The sequence below is a fragment of the Coregonus lavaretus genome (assembly GCF_964263955.1).
Source record: "Coregonus lavaretus genome assembly, contig: HAP1_SCAFFOLD_591, whole genome shotgun sequence".
NCBI lineage: Eukaryota > Metazoa > Chordata > Actinopteri > Salmoniformes > Salmonidae > Coregonus > Coregonus lavaretus.
This window is the reverse complement of record NW_028166602.1, coordinates 231,436-249,137: the sequence shown is the minus strand read 5'-3', so window position 1 is coordinate 249,137 and position 17,702 is coordinate 231,436. Positions and strand designations below refer to the sequence as shown.

The window sequence follows — 17,702 nt, the reverse complement described above, 5'->3', positions numbered from 1 at the left end:
CAAGTCTCTTGGGGTATGTCTCTATAAGCTTGGCACATCTAGCCACTGGGAATTCTGCCAATTCTTCAAGGCAAAACTGCTCCAGCTCCTTCAAGTTGGATGGGTTCCGCTGGTGTACAGCAATCTTTAAGTCATACCACAGATTCTCAATTGGATTGAGGTCTGGGCTTTGACTAGGCCATTCCAAGACATTTAAATGTTTCCCCTTAAACCACTCAAGTGTTGCTTTAGCAGTATACTCAGGGTCATTGTCCTGCTGGAAGGTGAACCTCCATCCCAGTCTCAAATCTCTGGAAGACTGAAACAGGTTTCCCTCAAGAATATCCCTGTATTTAGCGCCATCCATCATTCCTTCAATTCTGACAAATTGCCCAGTCCCTGCCGATGAAAAACATCCCCACAGCATGATGCTGCCACCACCATACTTCACTGTGGGGATGGTGTTCTCGGGGTGATGAGAGTTGTTGGGTTTGCGCCAGACATAGCTTTTTCCTTGAGCTAAATTTTTGTCTCATCTGAGCAGAGTACCTTCTTCCATATGTTTGGGGAGTCTCCCACATGCCTTTTGGCGAACACCAAACGTGTTTGCTTATTTCTTTCTTTAAGCAATGCTTTTTTTCTGGCCACTCTTCCAAAAAGCCCAGCTCTGTGGAGTGTACGGCTTAAAGTGGTCCTATGGACAGATACTCCAATCTCTGCTGTGGAGCTTTGCAGCTCCTTCAGGGTTATCTTTGGTCTCTTTGTTGCCTCTCTGATGAATGCCCTCCTTGCCTAGTCCGTGAGTTTTGGTGGGCGGCCCTCTCTTGGCAGGTTTGTTGTGGTGCCATATTCTTTCAATTTTTTTATAATGGATTTAATGGTGCTCCGTGGGATGTTCAAAGATCTGTACTTCTCCACAACTTTGTCCCTGTTTGGAGAGCTCCTTGGTCTTCATGGTGCCGCTTGCTTGGTGGTGCCGTTTGCTTAATGGTGTTGCAGACTCTTGGGCCTTTCAGAACAGGTGTATATATACTGAGATCATGTGACAGATCATGTGACACTTAGATTGCACACAGGTGGACTTTATTTAACTAATTATGTGACTTCTGAAAGTAATTGGTTGCACCAGATCTTATTTAGGGACTTCATAGCAAAGGGGGTGAAAACATATGCAAGCACCACTTTTCCGTTATTTATTTTGTCGAAATATTTGAAACAAGTACATTTTTTCATTTCACTTCACCAATTTGGACTATTTTGTGTATGTCCATTACATGAAATCCAAATAAAAATCAATTTAAATTACAGGTTGTAATGCAACAAAATAGGAAAAACGGCAAGGGGGATGAATACTTTTGCAAGGCACTGTATACATACACGCTCACACACACTCACTCTCTCAACACACACATACACACACTCATTACTGTCTGTTAGTTACGGCTATTTTATGTGGCTGTCAGTGTTCATGTACTCTGTGTGCTGCAGCCATTAAACCAGCACAACACACCTCTCTTCCACATTTGATCTGTCATACAAAGTGCCGTAGTCTGTATCATGTTATAACTCATCCTGTCACTGTACTGTAGGCTATATCATGTTATAACTCATCCTGTCACTGTACTGTAGGCTATATCATGTTATAACTCATCCTGTCACTGTACTGTAGGCTATATCATGTTATAACTCATCCTGTCACTGTACTGTAGTCTATATCATGTTATAACTCATCCTGTCACTGTACTGTAGGCTATATCATGTTATAACTCATCCTGTCACTGTACTGTAGTCTATATCATGTTATAACTCATCCTGTCACTGTACTGTAGGCTATATCATGTTATAACTCATCCTGTCACTGTACTGTAGTCTATATCATGTTATAACTCATCCTGTCACTGTACTGTAGTCTATATCATGTTATAACTCATCCTGTCACTGTACTGTAGTCTATATCATGTTATAACTCATCCTGTCACTGTACTGTAGGCTATATCATGTTATAACTCATCCTGTCACTGTACTGTAGTCTATATCATGTTATAACTCATCCTGTCACTGTACTGTAGGCTATATCATGTTATAACTCATCCTGTCACTGTACTGTAGTCTATATCATGTTATAACTCATCCTGTCACTGTACTGTAGTCTATATCATGTTATAACTCATCCTGTCACTGTACTGTAGTCTATATCATGTTATAACTCATCCTGTCACTGTGCTATCGGTGCCAGGGGCTATATAGAGCTCTGTGGTTCATATTTTGACATGTGACACTGTCAAATCTAGTAGAAATGTTGAAGCGTGTGTTGTGTGGATCATAACAACTGACATTTTTTTGGTTTTATTCTCTCTCTCTCTCTCTCTCTCTCTCTCTCTCTCTCTCTCTCTCTCTCTCTCTCTCTCTCTCTCTCTCTCTCTCTCTCTCTCTCTCTCTCTCTCTCTCTCTCTCTCTCTCTCTCTCTCTCTCTCTCTCTCTCTCTCTCTCTCTCTCTCTCTCTCTCTCTCTCTCTCTCTCTCTCTCTCTCTCTCTCTCTCCTCCCTCCCTCCCTCCCTCCTGTCTGTAGGCCTGCGTCCTCCCCCCAGCTCTCCCATGACGACACCCATTCACGCATCGAGCATTACGCCAGCCGGTAAGATAAAGACACAACACTCACATGTATTTACGTAGTTAGACTCCAGTCTCTCACCTACTGATTGACTGTAGATTTACTGTGTCTGAGAGTATAGACTCACTCACTTAATGTTGAACTTTAGACCTAGTTACAACCAGATACAAACAGGCATTCTCGCGCAATGCTGAATCCACCTTCAGTAAAGGTTTTTCTCCCCTTGTTTACTAAACTCTAGTGAATCTTTACCCTGTAACCGTTTGCCTGAGGCTTGCACCAAGGTATTCACCCCAGAGTCCAGAGTCTGCCATTGAATTGCCCAGGAACAATAGAGATGGTATTCACCCCAGAGTCCAGGGTCTGCCACTGAATTGCCCAGGAACAATAGAGATGGTATTCACCCCAGAGTCCAGGGTCTGCCACTGAATTGTCCTGGAACAATAGAGATGGTATTCACCCCAGAGTCCAGGGTCTGCCACTGAATTGTCCTGGAACAATAGAGATGGTATTCACCCCAGAGTCCAGGGTCTGCCACTGAATTGCCCAGGAACAATAGAGATGGTATTCACCCCAGAGTCCAGGGTCTGCCACTGAATTGTCCAGGAACAATAGAGATTTCAACAATGCTGCTCCTTCTGTACTAATGGTAGTGAAATGAGTGGAATGTGACTACTGAAATGAATGTGTCTCCCCCCACAGGTTAGCTGAAATGGAGAACCGTAATGGATCTTATCTGAATGACAGTATCTCACCCAATGAGAGCATGTGAGCCCACCCCTCCCTCCTTTAAATCCTGTCGTTGTTTGGCTTGCTTTGTGAATTGGCTCAGTTGGTTACGTATGAAGCTGTGTTGTCTCTGTGAGGTGGGTTATGTCTAGAGCAGTCATGGCTAACGCTTGGAGAGACCCCTACGGATGGTTTTTAAAGGTTCAACTAACTCTCAACAAACTGTTCATCTAGCTAGCCACTAAACCGAGCACGCTGAATATCAACACAGCTGCAGTTTGAGCATCTACAGACCATCTGTAGGGATCAATCCAAATAAAGTGTTGCCCTGTCAGGCTTTATCAGTGAACTATAGAGAATCATCTGTGGATGTTCTTCTAACATTGGCTGCTTCCTCCAATCCCTGTCTGTGTACACAAAAGCTCTCTTAACATATATTTGATAAGTCCTTTCTCAGAGCGCAGAACAAGATTTAGAGGCTTAAGGACTGAGAAGTGGGATACCTGCTATTATTACAACTATTCACTGAGAGAGAGACAGAGAGACAGAGAGAGAGAGCCCAGCACATGCTGGATATGTTGAATTGAAACTATTCCATTACTGTCTCCATTTTCGCTAGCCATCTACAGTACAGCCAGAATTATATCTGAACTTTAACCCTACCCCCCAGCCAAAAGGTCTACATCTCAAAGGATAGGTTTTTGTCAGAGGGGATAATTGAACTTACATGGAATTGAATCAAATATAATTGAATAATGAACAACAATCTGTGGTAAATGTGTCCATTTATCTACATCTTATAGCTGGTTTGCTCCCCTCTGTCTCTCTCTCTCCCTCCCTCTGTCTCTCTCTCCTTCCCTCTGTCTCTCTCTCTCTCTCCCTCTGTCTCTCTCTCCTTCCCTCTGTCTCTCTCTCTCTCTCTCCTCTGTCTCTCTCTCCTTCCCTCTGTCCTCTCTCTCTCTCTCTCCCTCCCTCTGTCTCTCTCTCCCTCCCCTCCCTCTGTCTCTCTCTCCCTCCCTCTGTCTCTCTCTCTCTCCCTCCCTGTCTCTCTCTCTCTCTCCCTCCCTCTGTCTCTCTCTCCCTCTGTCTCTCTCTCCCTCCCTCTGTCTCTCTCTCCTTCCCTCTGTCTCTCTCTCTCTCCCTCCCTCTGTCTCTCTCTCTCTCCCTCCCTCTGTCTCTCTCTCTCTCCCTCCCTCTGTCTCTCTCCCTCTGTCTCTCTCTCTCCTCCCTCCCTCTGTCTCTCTCTCCTCCCTCTGTCTCTCTCTCCCTCCCTCTGTCTCTCTCTCCCTCCCTCTGTCTCTCTCTCCTTCCCTCTGTCTCTCTCTCCCTCCCTCTGTCTCTCTCTCCCTCCCTCTGTCTCTCTCTCCTTCCCTCTGTCTCTCTCTCCCTCCCTCTGTCTCTCTCTCCTTCCCTCTGTCTCTCTCTCCCTCTGTCTCTCTCTCTCCCTCCCTCCCTCTGTCTCTCTCTCCCTCCCTCTGTCTCTCTCTCCCTCCCTCTGTCTCTCTCTCTCTCTCCCTCCCTCTGTCTCTCCCTCCCTCTGTCTCTCTCTCCCTCCCTCTGTCTCTCTCTCCCTCCCTCTGTCTCTCTCTCTCTCTCCCTCCCTCTGTCTCTCCCTCCCCTCTGTCTCTCTCTCCCTCCCTCTGTCTCTCTCTCCCTCCCTCTGTCTCTCTCTGTCTCTCCCTCCCTCTGTCTCTCTCTCCCTCCCTCTGTCTCTCCCCTCCCTCTGTCTCTCTCTCCCTCCCTCTGTCTCTCTCTCCTTCCCTCTGTCTCTCTCTCTCCCTCCCTCCCTCTGTCTCTCTCTCCCTCCCTCTGTCTCTCTCTCCCTCCCTCTGTCTCTCTCTCCCTCCCTCTGTCTCTCTCTCCTTCCCTCTGTCTCTCTCTCCCTCCCTCTGTCTCTCTCTCCCTCCCTCTGTCTCTCTCTCCTTCCCTCTGTCTCTCTCTCCCTCCCTCTGTCTCTCTCTCCTTCCCTCTGTCTCTCTCTCCCTCTGTCTCTCTCTCTCCCTCCCTCCCTCTGTCTCTCTCTCCCTCCCTCTGTCTCTCTCTCCCTCCCTCTGTCTCTCTCTCCTTCCCTCTGTCTCTCTCTCCCTCCCTCCCTCTGTCTCTCTCTCCCTCCCTCTGTCTCTCTCTCCCTCCCTCTGTCTCTCTCTCCCTCCCTCTGTCTCTCTCTCCTTCCCTCTGTCTCTCTCTCCCTCCCTCCCTCTGTCTCTCTCTCCCTCCCTCTGTCTCTCTCTCCCTCCCTCTGTCTCTCTCTCCCTCCCTCTGTCTCTCTCTCCCTCCCTCTGTCTCTCTCTCCTTCCCTCTGTCTCTCTCTCCCTCCCTCTGTCTCTCTCTCCCTCCCTCTGTCTCTCTCTCCTTCCCTCTGTCTCTCTCTCCCTCCCTCTGTCTCTCTCTCCTTCCCTCTGTCTCTCTCTCCCTCTGTCTCTCTCTCTCCCTCCCTCCCTCTGTCTCTCTCTCCCTCCCTCTGTCTCTCTCTCCCTCCCTCTGTCTCTCTCTCCTTCCCTCTGTCTCTCTCTCCCTCCCTCCCTCTGTCTCTCTCTCCCTCCCTCTGTCTCTCTCTCCCTCCCTCTGTCTCTCTCTCCCTCCCTCTGTCTCTCTCTCCCTCCCTCTGTCTCTCTCTCCCTCCCTCTGTCTCTCTCTCCTTCCCTCTGTCTCTCCCTCCCTCTCGCTCTCTTTGTTGCACTGATAATGAATGTTGTTAGTTGACTGGCTGGCCGTTGTGAGGCTGTTAGGTGTGACTGCCAGCTAATAGCAACCTTTCTCTGTGTGTATGTCCCCCCCTCCCACTCCCTCTCTCCATCCTTCTATCACTGTAGTGATGATGAACACCTGTTGATCCAACACTACTGTCAGAGTCTGAACCAGGGTTCTCCCCTCAGCCATCCACGCAGCCCCGCCCAGATCCTCATCTCCATGGAGAGTGAAGAGAAGGGTGACCTGGAGAGGGTGCTCAACGACCTGGAGTCAGACAACAGGTGAGGGGAACAGTGTGACACATTCATACCAACTGATCCCAAGACAGACAAACTGATATAGACAAGCTTCACTATCGAACGTTCATGTTGGATCCAGACCGACTCTACAATTGTGTCAGACATTCGGTTTACGGTTGTCTTGTGGGTTGATAGGTCGTCATTAGTTACCACAGCCACAAAGTCATAAACCCTGCCTATTTCAAAAATGTGTCTTCTTAAAATCTGATTTTAAACCTAACCTCAACCCTAACCTTAACCCCACTGCTAACCTTATGCCTAATCCTAACCTTAAATTAAGACAAAAAAGCTACTTTTTGTTATCATAAATTTTTACGATATAGCCAACTGGCTGTGGTAACTAGTGGAAACTGGGTTGATAGTGGGGGTTTTCTTTGCCCTTTGGGTTTAGGCCGGGTTACTGTAAAGCACTTTGTGCCGGATGTTGTTGTAAAGAGGGCTATATAAAAAAACATTTGATTGATTGATGGATGAATTGACTAGACTGGGCGGAGTTAGCCTGGGTACCAGTCTGTTTGAGTTATTATTCAACTCCTTGGCATATCACGGAGTACAAGGACTGGAACGTTAGGAAACTGGTTCTGGATTTCAGGCTAGAGCTGAGTCCCATTGTGTACATTTACACGTTAGTCATTTAGCAGACACTCTTAGCCAGAGAGACTACAGGAACAATTAGAGTAAAGTGCCTTGCTCAAGGGCACAGACAGATATTTCACCTAGTCGGCTCGGGGATTTGAACCAGCGACCTTTCGGTTACTGACCCAGCGCTCTTAACTGCTGTCCGCTCCCTCTCAGGAAGCTACAGGCGGAGTATGACAAGTTGAAGAAGGCCCACGACCACAAGGGCCTGTCCCCGCTCCCCTCACCCCCGGAGATGCTGCCCGCTTCGCCCCAGAGCCCACGGGACGCCGAGCTGATCGCTGAGGCCAAACTGCTGAGACAGCACAAAGGACGGCTGGAGGCCCGCATGCAGATCCTGGAGGACCATAACAAACAACTGGAGTCACAGCTACACCGGCTCAGACAACTACTGGAACAGGTACTAAAACACACACACACTGTACACACAGACACACACACATACAGTATACACACACACACACAACACGCAAGCACACGCACACACCAGATCACACCAGACACACTCAGATTCCAAAACCAGTGAAAATGACTGTCTATCTGTCTGTCTGTCTGTCCATCTGTCCATCTATCTATCTATCTATCTACACGACCAAAAGTATGTGGACACCTGCTCGTCCAACATCTCATTCCAAAATCATGGGCATTAATATGGAGTTGGTCCCCACTTTGCTGCTATAACAGCCTCCACTCTTCTGGGAAGGCTTTCCACTAGATGTTGGAACATTGCTGCGGGGACTTGCTTCCATTTAGCCACAAGAGCATTAGTGAGGTCGGGCACTGATGTTGGACGATTAGGCCTGGCTCGCAGTCGGTGTTCCAATTCATCCCAAAGATGTTCAATGGGGTTGAGGTCAGGGCTCTGTTTAGGCCAGTCAAGTTCTTCCACAGCTATCTCGACAAACCATGTCTGTATGGACCTCGCTTTGTGCACGGGAGCATTGTAATTCTGAAACAGGAAAGGGCCTTCCCCAAACTGTTGCCACAAAGTTGGAAGCACAGAATCGTCTAGAATGTTATTGTATGCTATAGAGTTAAGATTTCCCTTCACTGGAACTAAGGGGCCTAGCCCAAACCATGAAAAACTGCCCCAGACCATTATTCCTCCTCCACCAAACTTTACAGTTGGCACTATGCATTCGGGCAGGTAGCGTTCTCCTGGCATCCACCAAAACCAGATTCGTCCATCAGACTGCCAGATGGTGAAGCATGATTCATCACTCCAGAGAACGTGTTTCCACTGCTCCAGAGTCCAATGGCGGCGAGCTTTACACCACTCCAGCTGATGCTTGGCATTGCGCATGGTGATCTTAGGCTTGTGTGCGGCTGCTCGGCCATGGAAACCTATTTCATGAAGCTCCCAACGAACAGTTATTGTGCTGACGTTGCTTCCAGAGGCAGTTTGGAACTCGGTAGTGAGTTTTGCAACCGAGGACAGACGATTTTTACGCACTAAGCGCTTCAGCACTCGGCGGTCCCGTTCTGTGAGCTTGTGTGGCCTACCACTTCGCGGCTGAGCCGTTGTTGCTCCTAGACGTTTCCACTTCACAATAACAGCACTTACAGTTAACCAGGGCAGCTCTAGCAGGGCAGACATTTGACAAACTGACTTGTTGGAAAGGTGGCATCCTATGACGGTGCCACATTGAAAGTCACTGAGCTCTTCAGTAAGGCCATTCTACTGCCAATGTTTGTCTATGGAGATTGCATGGTGGTGTGCTCGATTTTATACACCTGTCAGCAACGGGTGTGGCTGAAATAGCCGAATCCACTCATTTGAAGGGGTTTCCACACACTTTTGTATATATAGTGTATCTATCTCCAGACTGATGAGCGTGTGTTATAATGCCTGTATCTATCTCCAGACTGATGAGTGTGTGTTATAATGCCTGTATCTATCTCCAGACTGATGAGCGTGTGTTATAATGCCTGTATCTATCTCCAGACTGATGAGCGTGTGTTATAATGCCTGTATCTATCTCCAGACTGATGAGTGTGTGTTATAATGCCTGTATCTATCTCCAGACTGATGAGCGTGTGTTATAATGCCTGTATCTATCTCCAGACTGATGAGTGTGTGTTATAATGCCTGTATCTATCTCCAGACTGATGAGCGTGTGTTATAATGCCTGTATCTATCTCCAGACTGATGAGCGTGTGTTATAATGCCTGTATCTATCTCCAGACTGATGAGTGTGTGTTATAATGCCTGTATCTATCTCCAGACTGATGAGTGTGTGTTATAATGCCTGTATCTATCTCCAGACTGATGAGTGTGTGTTATAATGCCTGTATCTATCTCCAGACTGATGAGTGTGTGTTATAATGCCTGTATCTATCTCCAGACTGATGAGCGTGTGTTATAATGCCTGTATCTATCTCCAGACTGATGAGTGTGTGTTATAATGCCTGTATCTATCTCCAGACTGATGAGTGTGTGTTATAATGCCTGTATCTATCTCCAGACTGATGAGTCTGGAGGGGCGGCAGGTAGCTTAGTGGTTAAGAGCGTTGTGCCAGTAACCGAAAGGTCGCTGGTTCTAATCCCCGAGCCGACTAGGTGAAAAATCTGTCGATGTGCCCTTGAGCAAGGCACTTAACCCTAATTGCTCCTGTAAGTCGCTCTGGATAAGAGCGTCTGCTAAATGACCAATTATTATTATTATTATTATTTATAATTATTATGAGTGTGTGTTATAATGCCTGTATCTATCTCCAGACTGATGAGTGTGTGTTATAATGCCTGTATCTATCTCCAGACTGACTCCAAGGTGAACGGTACAGCCCTGTCCTCTCCCTCCACCTCGTCCCAGCGCTCTGACACCAGTCTGCCCCTGATGCGTGTAGCAGGCAGCCAGACCACAGAGACCATGGGTGAGACTGGAACTCCACTTAACACAATACCACAAGCTATGAGCCCAGTGGACCAAACTGGTTGTTATAATGTCATATTTTGTGACGCTATGGTCAGGTTGTATACTGGTTTTAAAAAATATGTTTTCTTATGAAGTCTTTGTACTAACCTGAAGAAGTCAAATTTTCTTTGCTGCAGGTGACGATGAGCTGTCGAGTCCGTCCCAAGATGCATCGGGGCTAGAGGAGGTGATGGAGCAGCTAAACCACTCCTTCCCCCACAGCCAAGGTAGGACGCACATACACACAGACACGCACACACACACACACACACACGGACATCCTACTCACTAAAGCAATTTCCACAGATGCACACATCACCTCATATTAGAACTACAATCCAGAGGTTCATTCTCCTAATGATCTAAACAGTAGGATCAGCCTCAGTGGCATATCTTGAGTACTGTTATCAATTGTAGAGTTTGACTGACCTCTTGAAGTACATGGACCCTTTTCCTCTCAGCCCTCTGATTGTTCCCTCCTTTCTCTTTATTTCCACACTGCTTCCCTGTTCTGTTTCTGTGAGCCAGGAGGTCCAAGGGGAAAGCAATGAGAGGTCAGTGGGGTTGCCAGCCCTATCTACTGTACCCTCCTCTCCTCTCCTCTCCTCTCCTCTCCTCTCCTCTCCTCTCCTCTCCTCTCTTCTCTCTATTTCATTCCACTTCCCCATTCCTCTCTATTTCTCTCATATTTGTTGGTATATTTTATGTGTGTTCCAGAGGGTGGGATTGTTGGTGTATTTTATGTGTGTTCCAGGGGGTGGGGTGGGATTGTTGGTGTATTTTATGTGTGTTCCAGAGGGTGGGATTGTTGGTGTATTTTGTGTGTGTTCCAGGGGGTGGGATTGTTGGTGTATTTTGTGTGTGTTCCAGAGGGTGGGATTGTTGGTGTATTTTATGTGTGTTCCAGAGGGTGGGATTGTTGGTGTATTTTGTGTGTGTTCCAGGGGGTGGGATTGTTGGTGTATTTTGTGTGTGTTCCAGGGGGTGGGATTGTTGGTGTATTTTATGTGTGTTCCAGAGGGTGGGATTGTTGGTGTATTTTATGTGTGTTCCAGAGGGTGGGATTGTTGGTGTATTTTATGTGTGTTCCAGAGGGTGGGATTGTTGGTGTATTTTGTGTGTGTTCCAGGGGGTGGGATTGTTGGTGTATTTTGTGTGTGTTCCAGGGGGTGGGATTGTTGGTGTATTTTATGTGTGTTCCAGAGGGTGGGATTGTTGGTGTATTTTATGTGTGTTCCAGAGGGTGGGATTGTTGGTGTATTTTGTGTGTGTTCCAGGGGGTGGGGTGGGATTGTTGGTGTATTTTATGTGTGTTCCAGGGGGTGGGGTGGGATTGTTGGTGTATTTTATGTGTGTTCCAGGGGGTGGGATTGTTGGTGTATTTTGTGTGTGTTCCAGAGGGTTGGATTGTTGGTGTATTTTATGTGTGTTCCAGGGGGTGTTGTGGGATTGTTGGTGTATTTTGTGTGTGTTCCAGCGGGTGGGATTGTTGGTGTATTTTATGTGTGTTCCAGGGGGTGGGGTGGGATTGTTGGTGTATTTTATGTGTGTTCCAGGGGGTGGGGTGGAATTGTTGGTGTATTTTATGTGTGTTCCAGGGGGTGGGGTGGGATTGTTGGTGTATTTTACGTGTGTTCCAGGGGGTGGGATTTTTGGTGTATTTTGTGTGTGTTCCAGAGGGTGGGATTGTTGGTGTATTTTGTGTGTGTTCCAGGGGGTGGGATTGTTGGTGTATTTTGTGTGTGTTCCAGGGGGTGGGATTGTTGGTGTATTTTATGTGTGTTCCAGGGTGTGGGATTGTTGGTGTATTTTGTGTGTGTTCCAGGGGGTGGGATTGTTGGTGTATTTTGTGTGTGTTCCAGGGGGTGGGGTGGGATTGTTGGAGTATTTTATGTGTGTTCCAGGGGGTGGGATTGTTGGTGTATTTTGTGTGGGTTCCAGGGGGTGGGATTGTTGGTGTATTTTATGTGTGTTCCAGGGGATGGGATTGTTGGTGTATTTTGTGTGGGTTCCAGGGGGTGGGATTGTTGGTGTATTTTATGTGTGTTCCAGGTGATGGGATTGTTGGTGTATTTTGTGTGTGTTCCGGGAGGTGGGATTGTTGGTGTATTTTATGTGTGTTCCAGAGGGTGGGATTGTTGGTGTATTTTGTGTGTGTTCCAGGGGGTGGGATTGTTGGTGTATTTTGTGTGTGTTCCAGGGGGTGGGATTGTTGGTGTATTTTGTGTGTGTTCCAGGGGGTGGGATTGTTGGTGTATTTTGTGTGTGTTCCAGGGGGTGGGATTGTTGGTGTATTTTATGTGTGTTCCAGGAGGTGGGATTGTTGGTGTATTTTGTGTGTGTTCCAGAGGGTGGGATTGTTGGTGTATTTTATGTGTGTTCCAGAGGGTGGGATTGTTGGTGTATTTTATGTGTGTTCCAGAGGGTGGGATTGTTGGTGTATTTTATGTGTGTTCCAGAGGGTGGGATTGTTGGTGTATTTTGTGTGTGTTCCAGGGGGTGGGATTGTTGGTGTATTTTGTGTGTGTTCCAGGGGGTGGGATTGTTGGTGTATTTTATGTGTGTTCCAGAGGGTGGGATTGTTGGTGTATTTTATGTGTGTTCCAGAAGGTGGGATTGTTGGTGTATTTTGTGTGTGTTCCAGGGGGTGGGGTGGGATTGTTGGTGTATTTTATGTGTGTTCCAGAAGGTGGGATTGTTGGTGTATTTTGTGTGTGTTCCAGGGGGTGGGGTGGGATTGTTGGTGTATTTTATGTGTGTTCCAGGGGGTGGGGTGGGATTGTTGGTGTATTTTATGTGTGTTCCAGGGGGTGGGATTGTTGGTGTATTTTGTGTGTGTTCCAGAGGGTTGGATTGTTGGTGTATTTTATGTGTGTTCCAGGGGGTGTTGTGGGATTGTTGGTGTATTTTATGTGTGTTCCAAGGGGTGGGATTGTTGGTGTATTTTGTGTGTGTTCCAGCGGGTGGGATTGTTGGTGTATTTTATGTGTGTTCCAGGGGGTGGGGTGGGATTGTTGGTGTATTTTATGTGTGTTCCAGGGGGTGGGGTGGAATTGTTGGTGTATTTTATGTGTGTTCCAGAAGGTGGGATGGGATTGTTGGTGTATTTTACGTGTGTTCCAGGGGGTGGGATTGTTGGTGTATTTTGTGTGTGTTCCAGAGGGTGGGATTGTTGGTGTATTTTGTGTGTGTTCCAGGGGGTGGGATTGTTGGTGTATTTTATGTGTGTTCCAGGGTGTGGGATTGTTGGTGTATTTTGTGTGTGTTCCAGGGGGTGGGGTGGGATTGTTGGAGTATTTTATGTGTGTTCCAGGGGGTGGGATTGTTGGTGTATTTTGTGTGTGTTCCAGGGGGTGGGATTGTTGGTGTATTTTATGTGTGTTCCAGAGGGTGGGATTGTTGGTGTATTTTATGTGTGTTCCAGGGGATGGGATTGTTGGTGTATTTTGTGTGTGTTCCGGGAGGTGGGATTGTTGGTGTATTTTATGTGTGTTCCAGAGGGTGGGATTGTTAGTGTATTTTATGTGTGTTCCAGGGGATGGGATTGTTGGTGTATTTTGTGTGTGTTCCAGGGGGTGGGATTGTTGGTGTATTTTGTGTGTGTTCCAGAGGGTGGGATTGTTGGTGCATTTTATGTGTGTTCCAGGGGGTGGGATTGTTGGTGTATTTTATGTGTGTTCCAGGGGGTGGGATTGTTGGTGTATTTTGTGTGTGTTCCAGGGGGTGGGGTGGGATTGTTGGAGTATTTTATGTGTGTTCCAGGGGGTGGGATTGTTGGTGTATTTTATGTGTGTTCCAGAGGGTGGGATTGTTGGTGTATTTTATGTGTGTTCCAGGGGATGGGATTGTTGGTGTATTTTGTGTGTGTTCCGGGAGGTGGGATTGTTGGTGTATTTTATGTGTGTTCCAGAGGGTGGGATTGTTAGTGTATTTTATGTGTGTTCCAGGGTGTGGGATTGTTGGTGTATTTTATGTGTGTTCCAGGGGGTGGGATTGTTGGTGTATTTTATGTGTGTTCCAGGGGGTGGGATTGTTGGTGTATTTTGTGTGTGTTCCAGGGGGTGGGGTGGGATTGTTGGTGTATTTTATGTGTGTTCCAGAGGGTGGGATTGTTGGTGTATTTTATGTGTGTTCCAGGGAGTGGGATTGTTGGTGTATTTTATGTGTGTTCCAGAGGGTGGGATTGTTGGTGTATTTTATGTGTGTTCCAGGGGATGGGATTGTTGGTGTATTTTGTGTGTGTTCCGGGAGGTGGGATTGTTGGTGTATTTTATGTGTGTTCCAGAGGGTGGGATTGTTAGTGTATTTTATGTGTGTTCCAGGGGGTGGGATTGTTGGTGTATTTTATGTGTGTTCCAGGGGGTGGGATTGTTGGTGTATTTTATGTGTGTTCCAGGGGGTGGGATTGTTGGTGTATTTTGTGTGTGTTCCAGGGGGTGGGGTGGGATTGTTGGTGTATTTTATGTGTGTTCCAGAGGGTGGGATTGTTGGTGTATTTTATGTGTGTTCCAGGGAGTGGGATTGTTGGTGTATTTTATGTGTGTTCCAGAGGGTGGGATTGTTGGTGTATTTTATGTGTGTTCCAGGGGGTGGGATTGTTGGTGTATTTTGTGTGTGTTCCAGGGGGTGGGGTGGGATTGTTGGTGTATTTTGTGTGTGTTCCAGGGGGTGGGGTGGGATTGTTGGTGTATTTTGTGTGTGTTCCAGGGGGTGGGATTGTTGGTGTATTTTATGTGTGTTCCAGAGGGTGGGATTGTTGGTGTATTTTATGTGTGTTCCAGGGAGTGGGATTGTTGGTGTTTTTATGTGTGTTCCAGAGGGTGGGATTGTTGGTGTATTTTATGTGTGTTCCAGAGGGTGGGATTGTTGGTGTATTTTGTGTGTGTTCCAGGGGGTGGGATTGTTGGTGTATTTTTTGTGTGTGTTCCAGGGGGTGGGATTGTTGGTGTATTTTGTGTGTGTTCCAGGGGGTGGGGTGGGATTGTTTACTTTAGTATTTTAAGATATGCATTCATGAGTGTTTAATATTTGGGTGAGAGTGTGTGTATGTCTGTCTGTTAGTCTGTTGACGGTCCCTTCTGTCTCTCCTCTCCAGGACTGAGTGTAGGCAGTCTGTTCCACATGGCAGATGACCTGGGTCGAGCCATGGAGTCATTGGTCAACGTGATGACGGACGAACAGAGCGGCGAATAGCGGCAGACGAGGACCCGCCCCTCACCCCCTCCCCAACCAACCCCCACGCATGCTTTTCTAGTCAAAACAACTGGATTGGACACGTTTACAAAGAGAAAAATACATATATTTTTGTGAAGGATCACCGTTACAAAACTTGTAGATTTCAGTAGTTTCTTAAAAGTATTGAAAATGGTTTTATTAACAAAAGGCAGGTTTTTAAACTTCTATGCAATTGTATAAAACATAAGAGAAAGAAAAAGTCTGTGTGTAAATCTTGTGAATGTATTTCCATTTCTTTCTTTGGAGTGCATTTCACAACATTTGTATCAAAAAGAAAGATTGTAAACATAAGGGTGCTTTATATTACAAAACTATGTTTATTATAACAAAATATTATATACTGTAAAGGCAATGCAGTCGTCCTGTACCCTTTCAGCGTAGACTGACTGACTGTGTGTATGTATGCACGTTTGTGTGTGTGTGTGTGTGTTGGTACGCGAGGCTGTGTATGTGTGACGTGTGTGTGTGAAGGTATCTAATTTCCACATGGCATTATAGCTTTTGCTTTGGGCTGATGCACCTCATGTTGTTTATCAAATCATCCATCCATAGGTCATCAGTCATCTTTTTCTTTAGTAGTGTCTAGTTGATGATCATATTATGATATTATGCCCTTGGCCTGCATTCACTGCAGCTCTGGTCCACTCCTATGTGTTGAATCTGCCATGAGGACCCATAGAGCACATACTGAAAGGTCCAATCTGGGATATTTAGAGCTGTTTTTGTTGTTTTTCAAATTAAGAATTGGGTCTTTAACACTGACAGAAAGAAAGTAATACTGCTGTTGTAATACCTATTAATACTGGTTTTGTAGGATTAAGGAATTGTATTTGAATTTAATACCACTTGAAATAGAACTACAGTACAGTGTGAAATTCAGCTGTTTGTAATCCTGAGATTATTTAATTGATTCGAAATCTATTTGATTTGATCTGAGTTCTCTCCTAGTGTAATTGGGCGTGTTTTAAGATACAAGTGTATTATTCTAGAACGCCCAGTAATGCAATCTCTACCTCGTTTGAATTGGTCAAAACCCAACTGTCACTATTTATTTTTCTTTCTGATCAATCCCCTATTTCCCTTCCTAGGAAAGTGGAGAAAATATTTGACTGTAGTTGGATGCCATCTAAAAGAATCCATCCATGTTTTGAAATTGAGGAGTGACTCCCTCCAATCTGAATGTATTCAGATACATACACTGTACTGTCCTTAGCGGTTCATTAAGATGTAGAAATGAAATGTCAGACATGTTAAGGAAACCAGACCAGGTTACACTACAGTTATCCATCCTGGACAGACTAGAGTTGATCTTCTGCGTGATAATGCATTTGTTTTGTTTGTGTGTTGCATTAAATATATATATTTTTCCTTTATGGAATTGCATCGTGTGGGGCGTTATCAATGTGTGCAATCACAGTTGATTAAATACACCCATGCTTATTTAAAATCCAACCAATTGAAGGTATTCTTCACTTTTCTTTTGCACCACGGTATAGCAGCATGATCAAAGATAATAGTTATTTAATCCAAGACACTGTATTATTCATTTCTAACCCTTGAGTTGTATTATCCATCATTTTCAATAACTCATTTGTTTCACAACATATCAAATTCCACCAAATATATGCCTTACTACTGTATTATAAAATGCTTTACTGTGTATATCAATAAAGCAGTTCTGTTGACTTGAGCTCTCACGTCGTCTTTCTCTAAAGTCATTTCAAGGACACACACACACCACCTCACTCACAGGAAAAACAAGGAATGTGTCATATCACTGTTCTTTATTCCTAAGATTAATTTGATTATATTTAACAGCCATCCAACAATGGTAATATGTGACTAAAACACCAACGCACGGTTTTATTTAAGTTGTCTCAATCCGTCTCATTCAATTTCACCTGAAAGTGAAAAAGAAGATCAAGTATCAGTGAGAATGAATTATAAACAGTGCATTCGAGAAGTATTCAGACACATTGTTACGTTACAGCCTTATTCTAAAATGGATACAAAAAATAATAATCCTCATCAATCTACACACAATACCCATAATGACAAAGTGAAAACAGGTTTAAAAAAAACAGAAATGCCTTATTTACGTAAGTATTCAGAGCCTTTGCTATGAGAGTCGAAATTGAGCTCAGGTGCATCCTGTTTCCATTGATCAACCTTGAGCAGTTTCTACAATTTGATTGGAGTCCACCTGTAGTAAATTCAATTGATTGGACATGATTTGGAAAGGCACACACCTGTCTATATAAGGTCCCACAGTTGACAGTGCATGTCAGAGCAAAAACCAAGCCATGAGGTCGAAGGAATAGTCCGTAGAACTCCGAGACAGGATTGTGTCGAGGCACAGATCTGGGGAAGGGTACCAAAAAGTGGCCTCAATCATTCATAAATGAAAGAAGTTTGGAACCACCAAGACTCTTCCTAGAGCTGGCCGCCCGGCCAAACTGAGCAAATGGGGGGGAAGGGCCTTGGTCAGGGACGTGACCAAGAACCCAATGGTCACTCTGACAGAGCTCCAGAGTTCCTCTGTGGAGGTGGGAGAACCTTCCAGGACAACCATAATAATAATAATAATAATCTCTGCAGCACTCC

At 45.7% G+C, this 17,702-nt stretch overlaps 1 protein-coding gene across 1 annotated transcript in view; it reads left to right on the top strand.

The window, feature by feature from the left end:
• The window catches only part of LOC311114533 (dystrophin-like), a 44,042-nt gene extending 27,255 nt beyond the window's left edge, over positions 1 to 16,787 (top strand). The window contains exons 11-17 of the mRNA XM_084189780.1: positions 2,549 to 2,614; positions 3,293 to 3,358; positions 6,133 to 6,291; positions 7,105 to 7,348; positions 9,708 to 9,822; positions 10,001 to 10,090; positions 14,959 to 16,787. Of these exons, the coding sequence (XP_084045906.1) occupies positions 2,549 to 2,614; positions 3,293 to 3,358; positions 6,133 to 6,291; positions 7,105 to 7,348; positions 9,708 to 9,822; positions 10,001 to 10,090; positions 14,959 to 15,056 (838 nt within the window). The 3' untranslated portion in view covers positions 15,057 to 16,787. The remainder of the gene's footprint in view (positions 1 to 2,548; positions 2,615 to 3,292; positions 3,359 to 6,132; positions 6,292 to 7,104; positions 7,349 to 9,707; positions 9,823 to 10,000; positions 10,091 to 14,958) is intronic.
• The last annotated feature ends 915 nt before the right edge of the window (positions 16,788 to 17,702 follow it).